This window comes from Heterocephalus glaber, unplaced genomic scaffold (genome assembly GCF_053883595.1).
Source record: "Heterocephalus glaber isolate CG9 unplaced genomic scaffold, H.glaber_assembly_v1.0 deba00001509, whole genome shotgun sequence".
Classification (NCBI taxonomy): domain Eukaryota; kingdom Metazoa; phylum Chordata; class Mammalia; order Rodentia; family Bathyergidae; genus Heterocephalus; species Heterocephalus glaber.
Window position 1 is genome coordinate 4,222,984 of NW_028258325.1, and position 21,757 is coordinate 4,244,740.

At 56.9% G+C, this 21,757-nt stretch overlaps 1 protein-coding gene across 13 annotated transcripts in view; it reads right to left on the reverse strand.

Moving 5' to 3' along the window:
• The window catches only part of Evc (EvC ciliary complex subunit 1), a 47,544-nt gene that overhangs the window by 3,913 nt on the left and 21,874 nt on the right, over nt 1-21,757 (reverse strand). For 10 of the 13 annotated variants that reach the window (XR_015441259.1, XR_015441258.1, XM_087187310.1 and 7 more), the window contains 11 exons: nt 19,922-20,080; nt 16,079-16,295; nt 15,387-15,535; nt 13,913-14,011; nt 12,447-12,659; nt 3,838-3,947; nt 3,549-3,759; nt 2,700-2,906; nt 1,832-1,976; nt 557-659; nt 209-335 (listed from right to left, as the gene is read on the reverse strand). Coding sequence is in view for 10 of the 13 variants with exons in the window: in XM_087187310.1 (XP_087043436.1) it covers nt 209-335; nt 557-659; nt 1,832-1,976; nt 2,700-2,906; nt 3,549-3,759; nt 3,838-3,947; nt 12,447-12,659; nt 13,913-14,011; nt 15,387-15,535; nt 16,079-16,295; nt 19,922-20,080 (1,740 nt within the window). In the remaining 3 variants the exon portion in view is untranslated. Of the gene's footprint in view, nt 1-208; nt 336-556; nt 660-1,831; nt 1,977-2,014; nt 2,574-2,699; nt 2,907-3,548; nt 3,760-3,837; nt 3,948-12,446; nt 12,660-13,912; nt 14,012-15,386; nt 15,536-16,078; nt 16,296-19,921; nt 20,081-21,757 lie in introns of those variants that run through there. The other 3 variants (XM_087187312.1, XR_015441260.1, XM_087187317.1) reach the window with 3 other exon arrangements.

A 21,757-nucleotide genomic window follows, 5' to 3' on the forward strand; every position in this document is an offset into this window, starting at 1 on the left:
AAAGGTGCTGATCAGCACGGAGGGACTCACTTGACCCGGCTGCCTCCACAGACCTGCATGCCGGCCCTGGCCAATGGGACTCGGCAGCTCAAAGATGCCACAGACACGGAAGCGCAGAGGCTGGGGTGGGCACACAGGGTCCCCCCAGTGGCCCCGTGGGCTGTGCTACTTCCATTCCTCTTTGCACGGCCCTCAAAGGCGGCCCTACCTGCAGCTGGGCCTCCAGCTGGGTCTCCAGCTGGTCCAGGGCCCGGGCTTTCTGCCTCTGCGCGTCCAGGCGGAGCCGCTGGTGTGCGGTGAATCGGGCCCGGAAACTCTGCTGCCGGGACAGCACCCTGGGGGCCGGACGGAGGCTGTCAGTGCCGCTTGAGCCCCAGGTCACTCTGCGTCCCTGTCCCATGTCAACAGGAATTGCAACCCCGTGTTTGCTCTGGGCTCTGTGTGTGGGGCAGAGTGGATCGGGCCCCGGGGAAGGAGTGGACGCAGGCAGGGTCATCTGCTGACATGCAGGAGAAGCACAGGACAGGGTGGGGTGGGGAACCCTGCTGGGGTTCACCTCTGGGGGAGCCCCTGGGGGCCACTGCCCGCTGCCTGGCTCCCCGGCGAGGGCTCACTGAGTTCTTGCTTTTTCTGCAGCTTGTAGCTGTCGATCCGCTCACCTGCGTCAGTCAGCAAACACACAACAGTCAGCTGTGGGCCCGGGTGCGGGTACAGGGTCCCAGGGGAGTGGGACACAGCTGTTCCCAGAGTGGGGTGCACCTGAGGTGGCAGCTGCCGTGGCCGGGTCTCAGGTGCCAGGAAGGGGCATCACGGCAGCCTGGCACCCATGGCTCGGGGAGCAGGACTCGCAGCAGGGGCTGAAACTAACCCACGCCCCCACCTTGAGCTCTTCCTTGTTTTGCACTCAGCTGCTCAGAATATGCGCGGCTTTTAAAATCTTTCAGTAGTGCCCAGGTGCCTGGGATGGGCTTGGTGCACGCCATCGGCCAGACTGATATTACCATGGCGCCCCTGTGCTCCGGAGGGTCCCGCTGAGGACAGCAAGCTGCAGGGGACCCCTTCCGGCTAAGCTCAGCCGGCAGTTCCGGGGGACACTAGAGGGCACCACACTCCCCGCTGCGAGGTGCCCCGCGGGTGCTGATCTGGTGGGGCCTCAGGGAACCCTCAGTGAGCTGCGTGTGGGCTGGAATTCTCGGCCCTTAGTGAGGGGGACAGAGGAGGAGGCGCAGGTGTCTGGGCGGGGCCAGGTTTCGGGAACCCCAGGACCAGGGAGACAGCGGGCAGCTGGGAGCAGCGCAGGCACGCAGGGCCCGGGGCTCCGCCTGTCCCCCTAGAGGATGGGTCACAGCCAGTTCTCAGGCGGCAGGGAAGCCTCAGCGCGTGGGACCCGGCCCGTCCCGAGGCTCTGGTGAGGAAGGCGGCTGTGAGCGGCTTTGGACTGGCCTCTGGGACCGGGCACCGTCTACCCCGTTACCCGGTACGGGACCTTGGCGGCAGCCCACGGGAGCCGATTCCCAGGGTCTGGGAAACCTCACATGGGCCTGCTCTCACTCGCAGTCGGGACAGTGAGTTTTCCCAAGGGAGCTTATCTCTTCGGCTGCCAGGAAGCTCGGACAGGGTCTCCCTGTACCCCCAGGAAGGGGCTGCGGGTCTGGGTCCCAGAGAGCGACCTCCCCTGCCTCCCCCTGCCGGCCTAGCCGTGTCCTCGCCCTGCTGTCACACTACATTATGCGATTTTAAAGCGCCACTTAAAAAACCCCCGAACGTGAATCTCCAACCCCGCACGGAAACTGCAAGCGCCCCGCGGGCCTCGGGTCTCTGGGCGGCGCACCCTGCAGCGTCTTCAGCTGCTCCAGCGTCCGCTCCTCGTGCTCCTGCGCCAGCCTGCCAGCGCGCTGGTAATAGGTCTGCACCAGGCGGCCCGCGCTGGCGCGGGTCACGTAGACGCTCTCCGCCGCAGTCTCCACCAGAGTCCTCTGCGGGAGGAGGGGCGGGGAGACAGCAGGAAGCCACAGCCTTCTTGGTGCCCCTTCCCCTGCCCAGGGCTCCCCTCCCGCCCACTCCCAGCCTGGGCCGGTTAGCGAGCGGCGGTGTGCACGGTTGGCGTAAACCAGTCGTGACGGATAATCTTATTTTCCCGGGTCAAGGACCGTGGGCTATTGGGGATGTGGCCTGGCGCTGGCCAGTAAGGCGCAACGTTAGGGACGGTGCTGGGGAAGCCCCCTCTCTAATATTTGGTAAGGACTCGATGGGTTGAAAGACTGTGGCCTTCCTTCTTCCTGGGTAGATGCAGATATGATATGTGGAGAGACAGCAGCTCTTTTGAGACCATGAGGGCCCCCCCCCATATATATACAGGCAAGGACGATGGATTGGGAAGAGAAAGCTAGTCCCTGCTCTCACTGCGGAGACGAGACACTGGCTGCCTGGTACCACTCGCTCCACATTTCTGTTTGGAGAATGAGGCCACGGAGCCCTCCCTACCGGAGCTCAGCCCGGGGCGTGGGGGCGATGACCAGAGGCGCACGTGGGATCTGCGTGGGGCGCCGCGGAAATGTGGGTCCAACCTCGGCCTGCAGGTGAGCAGGCTGACTACTACCAGAGGCCAGGGAGCACCGCGGGCCTGGAACCTCGGGCGCAGCCTCCCGCCTGCCCGCCCGCCCGAGTCCAGAACTCTCAGCCCCGCGGCAGCTGCGTACCTTGAAGTCGTCCCGGTTCTTGGCGCGGCTCCTGGTGGCCGCGTTCCGCGCGTGCGCCAGCAGCGCTTGCCCCGCGGCCCGCTCCGTGTGCCCCTGCAGCCGCTGCCGCGCGTCCTGGGCCTCGGCCAGCAGCTGCAGCTGGAGCTGCATCCGCGTGCGCTGCGCGTCCTCCTCCAGCCGGCCGGCCTCCTCCCGGACGCGAGCCTCCTGCAGGCAAGGAGAGGGTCGGGGCGCCGGGCGGAAGAGGCGGCCGCCTGGCAACAGCTGAGCCCAGGTGCCCGCTGACTTCTCCTCCCTCCCCAGAGAAGAGCATTTATTGGCCAACTGTGTGTCCAGGGCCAGCTGTGGCCCCTCACGCAACGCAGGGCCTCGTCCTCTCGCCTCCACACGGTGAGGCCTGGACACTAGGACTGATGCGGCCCCGAAGGCTCAGAGAAGTTGAGCGACTTTCCAGAAGTCACACAGTGGAGCCAGGTTAGGGGTCGGATCCGAGCCCGGGCTAGGGCTGGGGACATCACGTAAGCTGTGGCAAGGACACGGGGCCTGGGACTGCCGTCCTTGCAGGAGTAAGAGGCAGGAGGCGAGGGGTCGGAGCTGGGGCCAGTGCCTCGCTAGGGGTCACAGCCGTTGGGCCGCAGGCTTCTGAGCTCCTGAGAGCGGCAGTCGCCCTCCTGGGCTTCCGGCCCAGCTTGGTCTCCCGGGCGGGTGAGGGGAAGCTGGGCTGCTTAAGCCCCTGGCCTGTGGGGCTGGTTTCGGGGTCCCCAGCAGACGCGGGCGCCACCCGGGGTCTGGACGACCACGAGGAGTGCACTGCCGGCCTGCGGTGGGCAGGGGCGGCGCGGGCCTCACCAGGGCTCGGAGCAGCTGCCACGCGTGCTCGTCCAGGCAGGGCGAGGCGCCCCGCTCCAGCGCCTGCTGCTCGCGCAGCTCCTGCAGCAGCCGCCTCCTCCCCGACAGCCTCATGCGCGCCAGCACGGCCAGGGCGCCGCCGCGGAGGCCCAGCCTGCGGAGTGCGGCGCGCAGGAGCAGCCGGTGGCCCCGGACGACGCCCCGCGCGGACCTGTGGGCACAGAGGGCCGGGTCGGCGAGCCTGCTCCGGGGTGTCCCGCGGCCCCCGCCCGCCCCGGGCTGCACTCACTCTTCCGCCAGGCCGCCCAGCCGGGCCAGCACCCCGCGGACGGCGCTCTCCTGCTCCTCGCGCAGCTGGGCCTGCAGCACCGCGGACAGCGCGCCGTCCTCCAGCCACCCCTGCACACAGGGGCGGGCGGGCGCCCTCGGTTTCCTGTGTAACAGCCGCTTTCTGCCCCGTCCTGTTAAATTTGCTCCCCGCAGCACCAGGCCGCACCCCGGCCGTCTAAACGCCAGGAGAAATGTGCTCCGGACTCATCAAGACCCGTGAACACCGAGGCTGACACCAAGGCGGCCGGGACGCACGGCCCACGGGTGGGACCCACGGAGGGTCTGACCCCGGGACCTCGGCCATCCTGGCCTGTGCTCCCAACGCTCACACTGGATTCCTCGATCCCCCTCAGACGACACTGCCTTACCAGGAGCATTCCATTAAAACTAGGCTCTCATTCCTCTCCTGAGTTTAGGAGAATCTCTCAAAGTGCTTGGGAAACCAGAACGTTCTAGAAAATTTTAGTCTTTTTTTTTTTTTTTTTAAATTTTGGCAATACTGGGATTGAACCCAGGGCCTCTGCACTGAACTACACCCCCAGAGTTTGCTTTTTAATCTTTTTTGGTACCGGGGATCGAACTCGGGACCTTGCGCTTGCGAGGCAGGCACTGGAACCACTGAGCTAAATTCCCAGCCCAGTTTTTTTTTTTTTTTTTTAGACAGGTTGTTCTTAAGTCACTGAGTTGCCCAGGCTGGGCTCCAACTTGCAGTCCTTCTGCCTCAGCCTCCCAGAGTGCTGCAGTTACAGGCGTGTGCCAGTGGACCTGGTCAGTTTTGATTCTTTCAAAGGTGAATTAAGGGCTGGGATGAGGCTCAATGTCAGACTGCTTGCCTAAGTAAAAAGCCCTAAATCCAGTCTCAAAAATAGCAAAAAAAAAAAAAAAAAAAAAAAAAAAATATTGTATCTAAAGCATACGAGGGTCTTTGCTGTAAATTTTATTGTTTTTTGTTTTTTGTGGGGTTTTTTGGTACCAGGGATCGAACTTGGGTCCTTGAACTTGCGAGGCAGGCGGTGGAACCACTGAGCTAAATCCCCGGCCCTGCTGTAAATTTTAATAACAGATTAAAGTAGCAACAGAATTCAAGGATTACCAAGGATCCCCAGAATAGACAGTGCCTGCAGCTGCCACATCCACCTCTTCAATATGGTTAGACAGAGCCGGGTGTCTAGATAATGCACACCTGCAATCCTGCCACTCTTGGAGGCTCAGGCAGAAGAACTGCAAATTCAAGCCTAGCCTGGGGAATCTAGTGAGACCCTATCTCAAAATAAAAAGTAAAAAGGGCTGGGGATGTAGCTCAGTGCAAAGGCCCTGGGTTCAACTGCCAGTACCATAAAGACCAAACAAAACAAATAAGCAAAGTGTGGTAAGTCGCAGACTTGGTAGCCCAAGCTCAGAAGCAGCAAGGTTCTCTGGCCACCACCAGGTCATTCTGTGCCTCAGATAGTGTCATGGTTTATATCTAGATGTCCCCCAAGGCTCATGCACTCAGAGGCATGAGGGGTGCCTGGATTACAGCTGGCTTGGGCTGTGGGGAGAAGTGGTCCCTGGGCATGGCCTAGAGGGCTTCATCTCCTCCCTTCATGCTCTGCTTCCTGACCCCCATGAGGTGAGCAGCCTTCCTCCCCCCAGGCCCTTCCACCCTGCTGCCCCACCATGCAGGGGCTGAAACTTCTCAAACACGGGCTAAACCTCTCCCTTTAAGTTGGGGCATCTGGTGTTGTGTCTCAGCCATCAGGAAAGTGACTAAGACACATATCTTTTGGTTTTTGTTCCAAACTTTCATATACTGCGGGGAGAAAGAAAAGACACTAATATCCATGGAGTGCTCAAGGCTCAACAGTGATCCCCCCACAGAAAGCAGGGAGGGCTCACAGAGGGGGCAGGCCCTGAAGTCCACAAGGGAGGCAGACACTGGGTGCTGGGGGAGGGGGGCATGCAGTGTAAAAGTGAGGTCAAGGCTGGCCTCGAAGTGCGAGAGACGTGGGCCTTGGAGCAGGATTCGGGAGCAGAGCAGGCCAGCGAGGCTGCAGGAGGAGAGCTGGCCACTGAATGAGTAGGTGAGGCAGGGGGGACAACTAGCACCTGAGCCGGGGGCCTCATGGGGCGCAGTGAGGACCTATGTTTAACCTGCTTGGAACGAGAAGCCACCAGGGGTCTGGGCAGGGAAGTGAAGCGGTGTCTTTTATCACATCTACAGTGCTGACAACTAAAGATGCCCAATGCTTTAGTTACCAATAAAAGCGAAAGGCATTGCCATTTCAATTAAGATGCATTTCAATTCGAGGCATGTTAAGATATTTTCAAATGTGAATCCTAAGAATGCCTGGCGTGTGGAATATCTTCAAAGTATCACTGTGGCTAGGCACTGAGAATCGGGGAGACCAGTGGGCCCCATCACAGTGATCCAGGCCGGAGGCAGGGTGGCTTCAGCCAGACTTTGGGGAAGGAGGTGGATACCTTCCGGTTTAGGCTGGAGCTGCAGCCAGGAGGACTCCCTGTCAATGAGGTGAAAGGTGCAGAAGGAAGTGGGTCAAGGACAACTTCGAGGCCTGTCTCCAATGTGTCTGTGGACTGAGCAGGTGGCAGGGAGGGGACAGCTCTGTCTGACACATGCTAAATCCCAGCCCTGGCCATCTAGTGGACCCTGCACACAGAGAGCCCCGCTCAGAAGCAAAGTGTGAGCTGGAGATGGAAACTTCGGCACTGTCCGAGGAACCATGAATGTGAGCTTGGGAGAGATTCTGCTCCACAGAGCCTTGGACGAGACCCCAGCCCTCCCTAACACCCAGGTCTTCCTTGGGGAGACCGAGAGGAGGAGCAGCTATGCTGGGGCTGGGCTCCCCACCCACAGAAACCGAGGTGATGAATGTGTGGTGTTTCAGGCTGCTGGGTTGGGGACTATCTGTCATGCAGCATTCAGCTGCAGTGGTGTATTAGCTCCCCGTGGCTGTTATAACAAAGGAGCACAAACCTGGTGGATTAGAGCAACCCAGACTGATCACCTCACTCATCCGGAGCTCAGGAGTTTGAAAGGGGTCTTACGGGGCTCAGATAAGGGGTGAGCAGCCTGTGTTCCTCCCGGGGGTCTCAGCAGACGCCCTGTTCTTGGCTTCTCCAACTCCTAGGCCCCTGCACTGCTTAGCTCACAGTGCTTCTTCCACCGCCACGCCCAGCACAGAGCCCGCCTTACACTGCCTCCTTCGGACCCCAGCGTCCTCGACCCCTGCTGAGAAGGACCTCATGAATACAGGGGTCCGGCTAGCGAAGCAGGGGAGCCCCCATCTCAAGCTCTGAAGATCATCACATTTGCAAGTCCTTCTGGCCATGATCCTGCCCTGGTCACAGGGCCGGGCCGGAGAAGGGTCCCACACCTCCCTGGAGCAGACCGCCACTCACAAACACATCCCAGCACCTGTTCTGGTGCTGCCTCCACACATCCCCTCATTTATAACAACTTCCTACAAAAACAGGCTCTAAAGTCTCCCAGGCCTCGTTAAAATGCAACTGGGAAGAGCCAGGGATTTAGCTCAGTGGTTTTGCCACCTGCTGCGCAAGCGCAAGGACCCAAGTTCAATCCCTGGTACAAAAAACCCCACAAAAAACAAAATGCAACTGGGAAAAGACAGCTGGTGTCTAGGGCTGCTTCTCATGCCCAAGAGTTTTGCTTTCCTTCTCATGACTAACACTCATCTGAACCACAGGAAGTTCTTTCCTTCTTTTTTCCATCAACCTGTAAATGACCTGTAAATGTCTTCTGACAATTTAGGGCTATTCGGCAATCAATCGGTAGATTAACCATGACATAGGCACCTCCAGAAAGCAGTCTCGGATTATACTTATTTAATCAGTTGATGAGGTCATTAATTCTTCCACTTGCTTCTTGAAAGCAAAACTCCCCTTGAGAAACTTCCCCGAGAGCCAAGAAAAATTCAGAACGTTACACTCGTTAGCAAGTAAATACATAAAATATAAAAAACAGCTACGCATAATCTGCCACTTAAATAATTTAACCAGAGAGTTTTAGCTGAATTGTGGGTGTTATGGCTGTGTCTAGAGGTCCCTCAAAGCCTCATGTGGTCAGAGGTGGCTGGATCTAGAGTGTGTTTTGCAGAGGTGGCTGGATCTAGACACTGGCATTGATTCATGGTGCAGTGCTAGGCTCAAGGGCAGTAGGTTTAAGGGTGTGAGTGCTGCCTGTCCTAAGTAGCCTGGATAAGATATAAGAGACAGGAAGAGCCCTGTTGCTTTGTTACCTTCTGTCTGCCATGAACTGTTTCTCCTCTGCGATGCCCTCTGTGATGCCCTCTGCCCTGCCACCCTGCCTTGGAGCCAGCCAATTAAGAGACTAAAACTTCTGAAAACTGAGCTAAATAAATCTTTCCCTCTTTAAATTTGGGTGTCGGGTACTTTGTTTCAACAACAAGAAGAAAGTAACTAAGACAGAATTTGGTACCAGAGAAGTGGGGTCGTTGCTTTGACTGTACCTGGAGCTGGCTTGTGAGGTTGCAGAGTTAGGAAAGGCTTGGAATGCTGGCTACAAAAGTAGAGCATGGAACACACGAGGCTGTACTTGATGGGAGATTCTGGTCAGAGCTCAGAAGGCCAGAATGCTGATAGAAATTCTGTCAGTAAAAACCAAGCTCAGGAGGTTTCTGGTGGGAAGAGGGATGCACTGGCTGCTGGACCTCAGACAATGTGTGCTCCAGTTTGGCAGAAAATTTGTCTCAATTTTGCTCTTGTCCAGGGTCTTTGCCTGAGACTGAGATTAAGGGCAGCAGACTAATTAATCTGGCAGAAGAAATTTCAAAGCAGTCTAAAGTTGAGGTGGTGGCATGGCTTCTGTTGGGGGCTTTTAAAGCCAGATTTATGTTGAGAATCAAGAGCAAAGAGCCCAGCAGAACAATTTAAAACATTGCAAAGCTCCTGTAAAATTTAGGCTTGCAAAGATAGAACAGAGGAGAAACTGGTCGCTGAAAACACTAGCAAGAAAAAGCCCAGTATTTCAAAAGAAGACAACAAAAAAGATGGCCCAAAGACATCAAAGAACAAAACCCAACAGGACTCAGCCTCTGCAGAGTCAGAGTTGCAGGTAAAAGACTTTGCCTTAAAAAGAAAGCCCCTGAGCACCATGTTCCAGGATGGCGGCAGCCTACGGAAATTGTTCCTTGGGATTTGGCTCCTAGGCACTGGAGCCCTATAGCCAAGAGAGAAGAAAGTCTGGCTACAGCTCCAGCTGGCAGCAGACCTTGGCATCATCCACACGGTGCTGGTTTTAGGTGCATGCAAAATACAAGAATTGGGGGTCAAAAAGGCTTCCACCCAGATTTCAGAAGAAGGCCTGGGAGGCCAGGCAGGGTACCCCTGAGAGCGCAGTGTGTGAAGCTGTGTGAAGCCGAAGGTGCAGTACAGACCACCAAAATTTAGAAAAAGCCAAAAACATGGATCATCTGAGAAAAACTACAAAGAGAGAACAGAGCCTGCTGCAGAGAGAAGCCATGAGAGCTATAGCCACGGGTAGGGCTGCAGGGGCGGAGCCACCCAGGCCCTTTGGAGTTCAGAACTTGCCACAGATTGCCAAAAATGCTAAAAGTAAAACTGAGATTTAATGTTTGCCCTGTTAGATTTTGGTCTTGCTTTGTTCCCATTCCTTGCTATCCTCATTTGTAGTTTTAGAATAAAAATGTCTGTTTTATGCCATTAAATGTTAAAAGTGTTTAACTTTCTTTTCATTTATACAGGGGCTTACAGCTAAGAGTCTGCCTTAAATCTCAGAGGAGACTTTGGACTCTTCAGCAATGCTGAAGCTGTTAGGTCCATGGCCACTCTTAGAGATGCCCTAGATGGCTTTAACATATAAGGGCGCACATGAGTCTTTGGGGGCCAGGGGCAGAATGTTATCATTTGTGTTTAGAGGTCCCCCAAAGCCTCATGCAGTCATAGGTGGGGCTTTTTCAGAGGTGGCTGGATCTAGAGTGTGTGACACTGAAATTGATTCCTGTTACAACACTAAGATCAGGGGCACTAGGATTAAAGATGTGAGTGCTACCTGCCCTAAAGAGCCTAAATAAATTATAAGAGATAAAAAGAGTTGTAGTCATTCCTTGTTGCTTTGTTACCTTCTACCTGGCATGAACTGTTTCTCCTCTTGATGCTCCTCTGCCATGCCACCCTGCCTTGGAGCAGCTGATTATAGATTAAAACCTCTACAAACTGGGAGCTCAATAAGCCTGTCCCCCTTTATCTTTGAGTCTCAAGTATTTTGTATTAGCATTGAGAAAAATATAACTAGAACAGTGGGTATTTCATCAGAAATAAAATTCTGGATTTGTTTTAGGATCAGTACCATTAAGTAGGGCAGGGGATTTAGCTCAGTGGCATCACAACTGCCTCTCGAGCACAAGGTCCTGAGTTCGATCCCCAGTATTAAAAAAAATCATTAAATATTTAAACAGGTTTTGTGCAGAAGATGGTAACATGTATCACTGCATAGCCACCTGTTGGGCATTTTGATCCCTGGGTTTTATACAGAAGCTGGGGTTTGGAGATTTCTAGAAAGTCATGCAACACAACAGAGTAGCAGGGGGTCAGCTAAGCAGCAAAGCCACCAGCCTGTCATGAGTTCAAACTCAAATCCACGTCCTGAGCCTCCAAGGTTGGGTGGGTGGGGTCCCTTGCAAAACCCCAGTGGCCTTTAAAGGCCCTCATTCCCATTTGCAATATTCTCACTTGGTGAGCTTTTGAAAGCCCAGGTCTCCTACTTCCCAGGCTGGTAACTGATTGCTTTGGGCCCTAGTATTTTGTGATGAATTCTGCTCCATTTAGATCTCTTGGCAGAATGGGGTCTAGGTGACCCTGTGATCACTTCCAAGCTGCATTGTTGTTGCTGGAAATGCAGCTGAGTTTTCCTAAACACTTGCCACATCCAGCTCTGGGCTCTGAAGGAGGGCATGTGAACAGGAAAATCAGCTGCTGTCCGAAAAGAACTCGCAGCCAAATGCAGGAAGTGCGCAAGTTATCTATGGCAGGATTCAGACTGGCAGTGTACTGGGCTGTGTGGCTGCCCTTTGCATAATGCATTCCTCCACTTCCTGTGCACTTTCTACAGCCCCAATGAATGGCACCAATAAACTTCTGTTACAGGCACCAATTGCTGCAGCTTTTTTATAACCAACTGAAAACCCTATGGAGGAGAGTGTGGGGTGTAGCTCAGGGGCAGAACACTTGCCCAGTATGCACAGGGCCCTGGGTTCTAGCCCCAGCACTGCAAAGAAAAAAAGGAAAGAAACAGGAGTTTTTCTTACAACAGGCACCTAGGAGTGGATGGGCCAGGGCAGGCACAGCGGCTCTTTCCCCACGGCCCTGCGGCTCTGGGTGTCTTGTGTGCTCCCGTGTGCTCAGCTGACTGAGTCTAAGTCAGGCATGGCAGGGGCACACATTCTAGGCAGGAAGAGGGGAGCACTGGGGAAGAGCAGTGCTGCTAGCAAGGTGTGGCTGTGGCATCAGGAATGAGGAACCTCTGCAGTTACCACACCATGTCTCACAGGTCAGAGCCGTGTCACTTGGCCGCTGCTAACTGCAAAGGACACTGGGTATTAAGCATGTTAGTGTCAGCCTCTGGGGTGCAGAAAGCAAGGGAGAAAGGGTAGTCGAGTGGTTTGGGTGTCTGTCTCACTTGGAAATTGCTTCTTCTATTTAACAGGTTTTAATGTTTCATTGTATTAGCTTCTTATTGCCACTGTAACTCATTGCCACAAACCCTGTGGCTTAAGACATGCAAGTTCACTTCCTTACAGTTTCAGAAGTTGGTCTGAAATGACTCTTCCCAGGCTAAAGTCAGGCCATTGTAGAGCTGGTTCCTTCTGGAGGCCCTGGGGAAGAATCTGTCCCTTGTCCCTTCTCCCTTCCAGCTTCTAGAAGGGGTCAGCACCCCAGGCTCTGGGCTGTCCCACTCATGCCTCTGTTCACACCAGAGGTTGACCTCTGACCCTGCAGGACCCTTGTCTGGACATCGGGCCACCACGATCTCACCATCCCAAGATCCTTAACTTCATTACATGGCAAAGTCCCTTTTGCCACAGGGTCACCTATGCTTAGTACCGGGATCAGGCTGAGGACCTCTCTGGGGGCCACTGTGCTGACCAGGGCGTCAGTTCCAGGTTTCCCGAGTGCGCAGCCCCCACTGGCGTCCCTCCCCATTATACCTTTAATGTAGAACTTCAGACACAACACAGGTGTTCCGGGAACATCAGCTGGAGCCAGGTGACCCAGGAGCCTTCCTGAGACACCCAGATTGGCTGCCCGGACCCTCTGCCTGATCCTCAAAGCCTCAGTGGAATCCTAATCTCTCACCTGTACTGCATGACTCCTTGCTTGGAAACTCGCCTGCTGTCCCTCTCCACAGTGCACTCTGATCCGAATAAACTCTTGTCTTTTTTATTCTGATCTTGCTAAATCCCCCCTCCCCATGTCACCAGCCTCTGCAATTCCACCTGGCACGGCACTGGGGATGCCACATGCAAGGAACCCCTCATTACGCTCCTAAGTCTCAAACTCGTGGCCCACCTGCCTGTCTTGCTCCAGGAGGTCCTGCAGGAGGCCCCACTGCTGTCTCCGGAAGCGGTCCGAGTGCCCCAGCTGCCGAGCTGCCTCCTCCTGCGTCACCTGCCTTAGGGACTCGCACTCTGTCCTGTGGAGGCCACTGACTCCCGGGAGCGTCTGCAGGAACAGGGTGTCCACAAACTGCTGGAAGGTGTCCACGGTGCTGTGGTACAGTTCCTGCGTGCGGTGAGAATCACACTGGGTCACGGGCACCACCCTGCACACACATGCACAGACACACCTCACACTGTGCACACGGGGACCTGAACACACACGGTCCTGGGACACACCTGCTGCCTTCCGGCGCTCGCACCCCACCCAGCCCTGTTCCAGCCCTGCTCACCTCAGCCCTCCACCTCTGGTGCCTCCGCTAGGCCCCAGAGGCCTCCTGTGCCACCACCTGGATTATGTTCAGCCCCTGTGGCCGCTTGTCCCCCTCGGCCTCCACACAGAGGTGAGTTGTTTGTGGAGACCTCGGATCTTCCCCGAATCTCCCCGCTAAAATTCCTGGGAAGATCCTGTCCCCACTGCAGTCAAAACTGGCCCTCAGGCCTACAGGCTGGCTGACCCAGCCCCCGCTGTCCTGCTTCGGGTCTCCAGGTCTCCCCCCACCTCCCCGACCGGTCTCTCTCCAGATGTATTTCTTTAAATTGTGAAAAATGTCCCACACCACAGGTAATATGTGAAACACCTGTGAGCACATGCTCTGATCTTTTTTTATTTTCTTTTTTTAAATTGAAAACACCCAACCTTATAGGGGAAGTCAGCCTGAGACCCCTGGGGCTGCAGGCACCAGCTGTGCAGGCCCTGTCTGTGGCGTCCTGGTAGGGCAGCTCAGGCTGGTGACCACGGCGAGGGCAATTTCTCCCTCCCACCTGCCTCCCTGTCCCCTGCAGCAGGCAGCTGCCCTTGGCCCTGGCCTCCTCCGGGCTTCCCGCCCTCACTCCTGGGCCCACACCAGGCACATGGCTGGGATGTCCCAAGAGCACCCACCACCGCAGGGCTCCAGGCGTTCAGTCCACAGAGCACTGCTGAGAAGGACTGTCACAACCCCATCGCACAGCCAGGCACACTGAGAGCCAGGGATGGGGTGATGGTCTTGTGGCTACGCAGAGAGGCAGGGGAAGAGCCAGGGAACTGGGCCAGGCACGTGGATCCTCCGTCAGAGTGCTGAGCCCACAGGTCCTGTCACATCCTCCCCACCAGGTGCCCTCGGCTCTGCATGCTGCCTCTGTCCCACTGGCCCCTGCCACTTGGTGACCTTGTGTGCTTTCTCCTGATCAAACGGGGGACTGACTTGCCGCTTCTAGCATGGCCGGGAGGACCCTGCTGGGGGCAGTGGCCTGCCCAGTCACCTTGCCTGAGTGCAGGTGGACCTCAGCCTGCTTGGGGTCCCTGACCCAGAGGACGTCCTGACCGGGGCCACCTACCTGGCAGAACGCAGCTGCGGCCTCAGTGGCTCTCACCTCCTCCTCCTCCTCCAGGTCCCTCTGCATCAGCCGCTGCTGCTCCAGGACCTCGTGGAAATCCTGCGGTTCCAACAGGAACTGACTCTGGTACTAAGCTGCAAGCTTCGCTTTTTCTAGGACTTCTCCCCAGCCTGCCCTGCTGCTCAGGGGGAGGGGTGTCCACCTGAGTTACACTCAGGGGAGCTGAGGCACAGGACTATCACATGGCTTCTGTGGCTTGCAAACTGTGGACAAGGCTAGGACCAGCAAACCCGCTTCCCAGGAGACGCACAAGACATTCTTTCCTCACACCCAGCGTGAGAAGGGACCGCCAGGTACCCCACTGTCTCGTCCTGGTCCCCAGCCATGGAGACATCACTGTGGCAACTCTGCTGTGGACCCCACCCAGGCTCAGGGAGGACCCGGGGAGCCCAGCAGGGTGATGGGGGGGGCAGGGATGTACAGAGACCCAGCATCAGCAGAGGGCACGGGGGTGCAGGCACCGGGGAACCCCGCACAGGAAGGGAAGGGAGAGGACGTTGTAGGGAGATGCTGGGCTGTGTCTCTGAGGACGCAGGGGGAGCCCGTGGCCGCTCTCCGGGTGCTGCCATGCACACTATGCTGGGCCCCGAGCCCCGACCCCTCTCCATGCCACCCTGCCACACATGGCTGGGAGGGGCTGTACCAAAGGGTAAGAGGGGCTGGGCGGGCCTCGGCGAGGCAGAGCTGCATCTCACTGGGCCTGGGGTCCTATGACACAGGTGAAGTCACCCCCTTTCGGATGAGGAAGGCCAGGACCAGGGCGGGGGGGGGACACGACATGCAGTATGATTAAAATGTATGGTGAGTGTTTCAATTAAAAGAATATCACAGTAAAAGACACAATTCTATTAATCTACCTCAAAATCCTCCCCTTGCTCGGAACACTCATCCCATCATTCTTGCTGCTTTCTGAAGCAGCTCTGGAGCCCTCTTTTGTGTCTTAGTTGCGCTGTCGTGGCTCTCTCGATGCCTTGAATCAATTCACAACATTCACCTTTCATGTCCATTTTGACTTTGGGGAGGAGCCAGAAGCACACAGGGACAGGAGTGTGACTGAGGTGGGGGACACAGCAGCCTGTTTGTAGGAGCTGCCTTTCTATTAGATGACACTTGGCAGCAGCAGTCACCGTGTTTTGGATCACACCCCAAAAAGACGCTCGAGAAAGAGGATTTCCAGAGCTGCTTCAGAAAGTGGCAAAGAAGACAGAGTAAGTGTGTCCCAAGCAAGCTGAGCCCTCTACCCTCTTGCATCCTGTCCTCCTGCGGGTCTCCCGTCCCCCTCCTAGACAAGGCCAAGAATGCTTCCAGCTTGGCCACCCCCCAGTCCCAGTGGCTCAGCTCCACACGCCCAGCTGATGAGCCTGCCTTACACACAGGGACACCCCTCCACCACGTGCACCCAGGGACAGCTCACCTTGAGGAAATCCTCCGGGTCCGGGACCGGCAGGGAAGTGGCCAGGAAGCTCCTCCGCTCCTCCTCGTGGGCCAGTGTGAGCCTGGCCGCCTCCTCCGCCTGGCGAGCCAGAGATGCCTGGACCAGGGCTTTGCTGCGCTGGATGAACTCTGGGAGTGAAAGGGCCGCAGGGCAGGGGGTGACTGCTCAGCAGAGCCACTCCTATGCTCTACCAAGGGGGTGAGGACATGGCGCAGGGCAGGGATGCTCCTCTCCCTGTAGGTGACAGACCTGGGTTTCTCCCTGAGGGTTCCACCAACTGTGGGAGTGCCACAAAGCCCTAAGTATCCCCTAAGTCTTGAGTCCTGCCCCGCCTACCCCAAGGCTGGCACTGGGGACAGGAGCCAGGATGGGGCACCTGCAGCTCAACTACATGGTGCAGCTTCTCCCCACGCTGCCCCAGGCCCCTTGCTCCCAGCAACTGGCAGGGCCACACAGCTCCTGCTCACTTCTGGGCACTCCTGTGTCTGGCTGAGACCCTTCACCCTGCTTTGCCCCAGTTCCAGGTGGGGACCCTGGCCCCAGCTCTGCTCCACAAAGAGGGACTCCAGACTCTGAGAAGGCAGCGGCTGGGGATTGCAGCCCGTGTTTGGTGACACGGGCCACGTCTCCCATACCTCCTGCACTGCACGGGGACCATGCCACCCACTCACCCCGGCTGAAGTGCTCTGCCTCCTCCCAGAAGGCCTTGTGCTGCTGGGCCAGCAGCTCCTCCTTCTGCTGCCCTGACAGCATCCCCTGCACGGCCAGCAGTTCCAGGCTATGGGACATGGCAGCCAGGTGGCACTTGGTCTCCTCCTGGATCTGCATCCGCAGGCACTCAACCAGCTTGGCCATGTGCACCCGGCCCAGTGTCCTCTCCAGGGTGTCCTGTGGGGACACAGACACTGAGGCCCTGGGGGTGTCCCCTGGGGTCACCCTTAGGGCAGGAACCCAGCATGCACCCAGGACAGAAGAGGAAGCCCTTCTTTCTCAAGGTCCCCCCTCTCCGGCTAGCGCGGCCCGTGTCCTCTGCAGCCCTGCAAAGAACCGCAAGGGCAGCAGTGAAAGTAACACAGTTCTTGGCCCTGGAGGCTCAGGGAGTCTGAGTCCTGGGCTTCAGTGTGTCAGGGGGAGAAGGGCAGGAGGAGCGACACCCCGGAGTTTAGAGCAGCAAGCAGTTCCTGCTCTCCCCGCCCCACTCCCACAGCACATGGGGGACTTTGAGAGATGCAGACGTGGCTCTACCACCCGCTGTCCCCATGGCCTCCAAATCAGGTCCAAACTCCTGAGTGTGGCATGCAAGGCCCTTTGAGGTCTTGTGCCCCCTCCTTCCGCTCTGGGCCTTTGGCCATGACAGGCTCTCAGCTGCATGTGCGGGGCCTTTGCACATGCTGAGCCTGCTGCCCAAAACAGCCGTGCTGCCTCCTTCCATGCTGCCTGGCTGAGTTCCACTTCTGCTCACCGGCTCTGTGGTCCTTCCCTGACCTTCCCCTCCCTGGCCATCTTCTGTGCTCCAGGGCCCCGTGCTTCTGACTTTGAGGAGCTAGTCTAGGGGTCAGGCCAGGGCCAGACCACAGCAGTGACTGTTACTCAAGTTCACAATGCGAATTTGTCCCGGTTAAGAGTCACCCCCAGATTAGTAGAGCACACTCCTGGGAGTGAGACTGGCACGAGGGTTAGCAAATGGGGGGGAAGGCCCGCCCTGGCGGGGGGGGCTCCAGCCAATCGGCTTGCAGGCAGATGGAATGAAAGGGAAGGAGGAAGTCGGCCTGCACTTGAAGAGCTCCCTTCTGCAGAGCCTGGGCGTCTTTTGCTGCCGTCCCCTGAGGACACCAGACTCCAGCTTCTCCAGCCTTGCAAGGCAGACTCACACCAGCGGCTCCCCAGGGAGCTTCCAGGCCTGCGGCCTCGGACTGGCACTGCCTCCTTGGCCCGTCTTGTCTTGCGGCGTCAGCTCCTTGATCCAGCACGCAGATGGCCATGTGGACCCCGCCTGTCCTGTGAGCCTCCCTAATAGATCCTCGCACAATTCTCCGAGTAGAACTGGCGGTGCTCCCGGCGCGGCCGCTAGAGGGCGAACGAGGACCGTGGCGTGCAGGTGCGGAAGGCAGGGGGCGGGCGCAGCACCTGGAGCGGCGGGAAGCGGAGAACCGCGCAGGGCCGCAGGGCTGAGTGACAGCGCCATCTCTGGGCTTAGTCATTGGAGCTCCGTGTGGAGAGAGGTGCGAGGGGCATGGCAGGGTTCCCAGGCACTGTCTCGGATGCAGACCAAGGGCAGGGGTGCCACACCTGAGGGCTCCACCCAGCGAGCATCAGGTAACCACGTCAGGCATCAGCCTGCTCCAGGCATCTCGAGCCAGAGCGAGCCGCGCTGCGTGGGTGCCAGCTGTCTTCGTGGGGGGCCCAGCAGTGGCGCCTCTTAGCGTTGTGGATTCTGTCCCCATCCCTGTCTGATGCCTCTGGGTTCCTTTTCGGGGCTGTCCAGTACTGAGCGCCGCTGCAGTGACACATGCCAGGGTCCCCCTCCCCCCCAGAGCTGTTCTGAGATGCGTCCTGAGAACCGGGGACGCCCGTCTGCTCTGTGGCGGCTCTATGTCCTCTGAAGTCAAGGACGACACGGGCAGAGCTGTGCGTCCCTCATCTGTAGACTTGGGCTGTGGTCCTTTCCACGCGGCGTCGTGAGGCTTTGTTCTGGCTGCTGTGTAACCGGTGGCTGTCGGGATCTAAGGACTGGTGCTCACTGAGTGCCTCCTGTGTGCTCAGCTCTGCACTACGCATGGCCTCAGACCCTCAGCCACACACAAACCCCAGGGCCTGTGTCATTGTCCCCACTGCAGATGACGAAGCTGGGTCACAGAGGCGTTAAGCAACCTGCCCAAGACCACACAGCTAGCAAGTGGAAAGACAGTGTTAAGGGCTGGGCTTCTCCCTTGAGCTGCATTTTAACCACCACAACGTTCCCCTAACAGGGTGTGGCATGAAGGGAGTGCTCATTATTGGCACATTGGCAGAAGCACAATCAGGCTGCTAAACTTCCCTTTGTCCTGTTTGGATATTACTGGCTGATATTCCAGCAAGGATTTTTTTCCCCTGAATCAATATCCGGCTGATCACAGAGAGAAAGAAGTCTTTCATCTCTGACGTGCATTCACGGGAGTCAGCAGCCTTCTCAAATTAACAGTCAAGTCCAAGGCCCGGGCAGCATATGAAGGGCTTGGGGTCTCAGCTTGGTGATGTCACTAGGTGGGGTGGGGCCCCAGATGCATCACTTAGCTACTTGGCTTGCTCCTGATCTGTTCACTGTAACTGAATATTTGCTGTGCCTATCTGAGAAAAGAGCAAACCAGGGCTGGGAGTGTGGCTCAGTGCTAGCATGCCTGCCTAGCATGCTTGAGGTCTTGGGATCCATCCCCAGCACCCCTAAAATAAGCAAATAAATAAACACTCCAGGAGGCTGAGGCAGGGGGGTCACATATTAGAGCCCAGCCTGAGCAACTTAGCAACTTTGTGAGACTGTCTCAAGAAATAAAAAGGGCTAGGGATGGAGCTCATTACAAAGGCCCTGGGTTCAAACCTCAGTGCCACAAACAGACAAACAAATGCTATATCAACTCCCCAGGCCGCTGTGTATTTGGCAGTGCTGAACGGGAGGATGGTGGCATGGCTGCAGTGAGGCTGCTGCCGTCCATCCCCAGGCCCTACCTGCTGGGGCCGCCATGTCCCGGGCAGGTGGGGTTCTGAGCCAGTGTCACCTGGGCTCTGCTCAGCCCTTTCACACACAGGACCCCTGATGGTGACAGAGGTCTTGGGCCCTGCCTGTGGAACCATGATTTTATAAATGGCGCTAGAACCTCAGGCAGTTAGCGTTTAGCATCACACAGCTCCAGTTGCTGAGCTCACTTCCGGGCTGGGTTCTGGGGCTCCTCTACACTAGCAGCCACCATCCCTTGCTGCAATCAGAATCCTCAAGCCAGGGCCTCCAGTCCAGGGCAAGCAGATCAGATTCCTTGGGAGTGAGGATGGGGCACAGGTACAGGTGACACACAGACGCCCATCGTCATCTACACCTTCTATACCCAGACGCCCCGTCTACACCGTCTCACCCTGCTGCTCAGCGTCATCATCTGAGAGCTTGAAAAACCCCAGTGTCCAGGTTGCGAGTGAGGCAGATGAAGCTGAGCTCTGGGTGGGGAGTCAGCCAAGGCCCGAGCAGCAGAACCTCTCCAAGCTCCCCAGATGCTGCCAAGGTGCAGCTGGGCTTGCAAATGCATGTGCCAGGCTGCAGAAGACCCAGCTGGTCAGCACCTCCTCTAAGAACGGCAGGCAGGCGGGTGGATGGGTGGGTGGGTGCATGCATGGGTGGTGGATGGATGCTGGGTAAGTGGTTGGTTGGATTCCCTGCTCATCCACCACAGGAAGGTGTGTGACTTAAAGAAGTCCAAGATGCTTCAGGACTCAGCCTTCCCTCCTCTGGCCCAAGTGTCTTCCCCCTCCCTCGCTCCCTCCAGGATTACCAGAGTCTGCAGATCCTGAGACTGCTGCAGGAGCTCTTCGGCCACAATCATTCTTTCCGTCAGAGTCATTGTGAGTTGCCGTGCCTTGGTGCTGGAACATTTAAATTGGTCCACAAGAAAGTGCTGGATGTTTTCCATCTGTTTCCAGAAAGCTTCCATCTGTGAAATGAGCATGAGAGGCAAGAGTTAGGGGAGAAAACTTATTTAAGAAAGCTATTGGGCTTGTGCTTGGGAATCACAATTCCTTTTTGATCTCAAACAGAGATTCTGAAGCATCCTACAGTCCTGGAGAGTTTATTTTTGGCAACAACTGCATTCTTACAGAGGGCGCTCCCTGGCCACCGAAGGCAGTGGGTCTTTTAGAAATGGCTTTTCAGCAAGGACAGGGCCCTGCTGCTCCAGAAGGCAAACTATGAACTAACCCTGGGCTCTTACACAAGCCTTAAGTACTACCTGGGGCACATGGAATGTGACAGTGTGCTGGAGGCTTCAGAGTCTTTGAAAGGGATTCAGCCAGGCCTGGAGATAAAAGCATCAATGGCCATTTAATAGTAGTTAATGTCCTGAGCGTGCAAAGGAGCATGGCAGAGATGATGCTGACTGTAAAACACCTGTCTTTGAAAACACTTCCTTTCGGGCTGGGGATTTAGCTCAGTGGTTCCGGTGCCTGCCTTGCAAGTGCAAGGTCCCAAGTTCGATCCCTGGTACCAAAAAAAAAAAGTAATAAAATCACTTCCTTTCTTCTGTCTTGTCAGGGGCACAGCTGGACAGCAACATGGGGCTTACACCATTGGGTGCTTTAATTTGTGGCATTGCAGCCTCTGGGCACCAGAAGAACAACGATACCAGGAAGGCTAACAACTGCTTAGTTGGCATGGAGTGTGCTGGGCTGTGTCCAGATAAAATGGTGTGGGGAGAGCGTGGGAGGGGGCTCACAAGTCACAGAGCTGGGGCCAGCAAGAAGCAGGATGTTATGGCTTCATTCTGAATGAGCCCCAAAGGCTCAGAGCTGGGGCTTGTGCAGGGTGGTCAGGTCATGGGGGCACTGTACTTACTGGGGGATGGAGCCACTGTGGCGTTTGGGGGCTGAGTGTGCGGTGGGAGGCGGGGCCTGGGGGAAGAGGCAGTCACGGGGCGTGGCCTGGATGGATCATCTCCCTCCTGGCCCCTCCCTTCCCTCTACTTCCTGTGCCCCATGGTGTGAGCAGCTCCACTCCGCCCGGCCCCTGTGCCAGGCCCTCCTGCCCTTGAGACTGCTGACCAGCGACTGTACCTCCAAGCCAAAATAAGCCTCTTCCGCAAGTTGTGGGTGTTGGGTATTAGGTCTGCTCAGAGACAGGGAAGTGACAAAGACACAGGATTTTCCTCAGGCCCATGGCCCAGATTTCCTCCACCTTTGCTTGGCCTCTCAGATACCAATACTGACCCTCCCTGCTAGCAGGGCATGGGAGGGGACAGGAGATGGTGGCACCAGAAAGTCATGCTGACCTTGTTTCTGTGACCAAAGGCCACGATGCATCAGCCCAGAGCGCTGAATCCTTCCAACCCTGCCAAGACAGAGGGTGCCTTGGGAACGGACAGCATCTACCTCAGGGGCCTCACTGCAGGCCGGACACCTGGTCCTGCCGCTGCCCAGCCCTTCCTTCCTTCCCCTCAGGAGAGACTACACCCCAGCACTCTCATGCTCTCTCCCTGCCCTCACTGCACCCCAACAACTTGTGCAAGAGAATGCAAGCTCCCTGAACACCCAGACCCACAGTTCCATGTCCCACGAGCTCTGCCTCCTCCTTCCAGCACAGGGACTTCCTTGTCTCAGTCCTCCTGGACTCCTCTTCT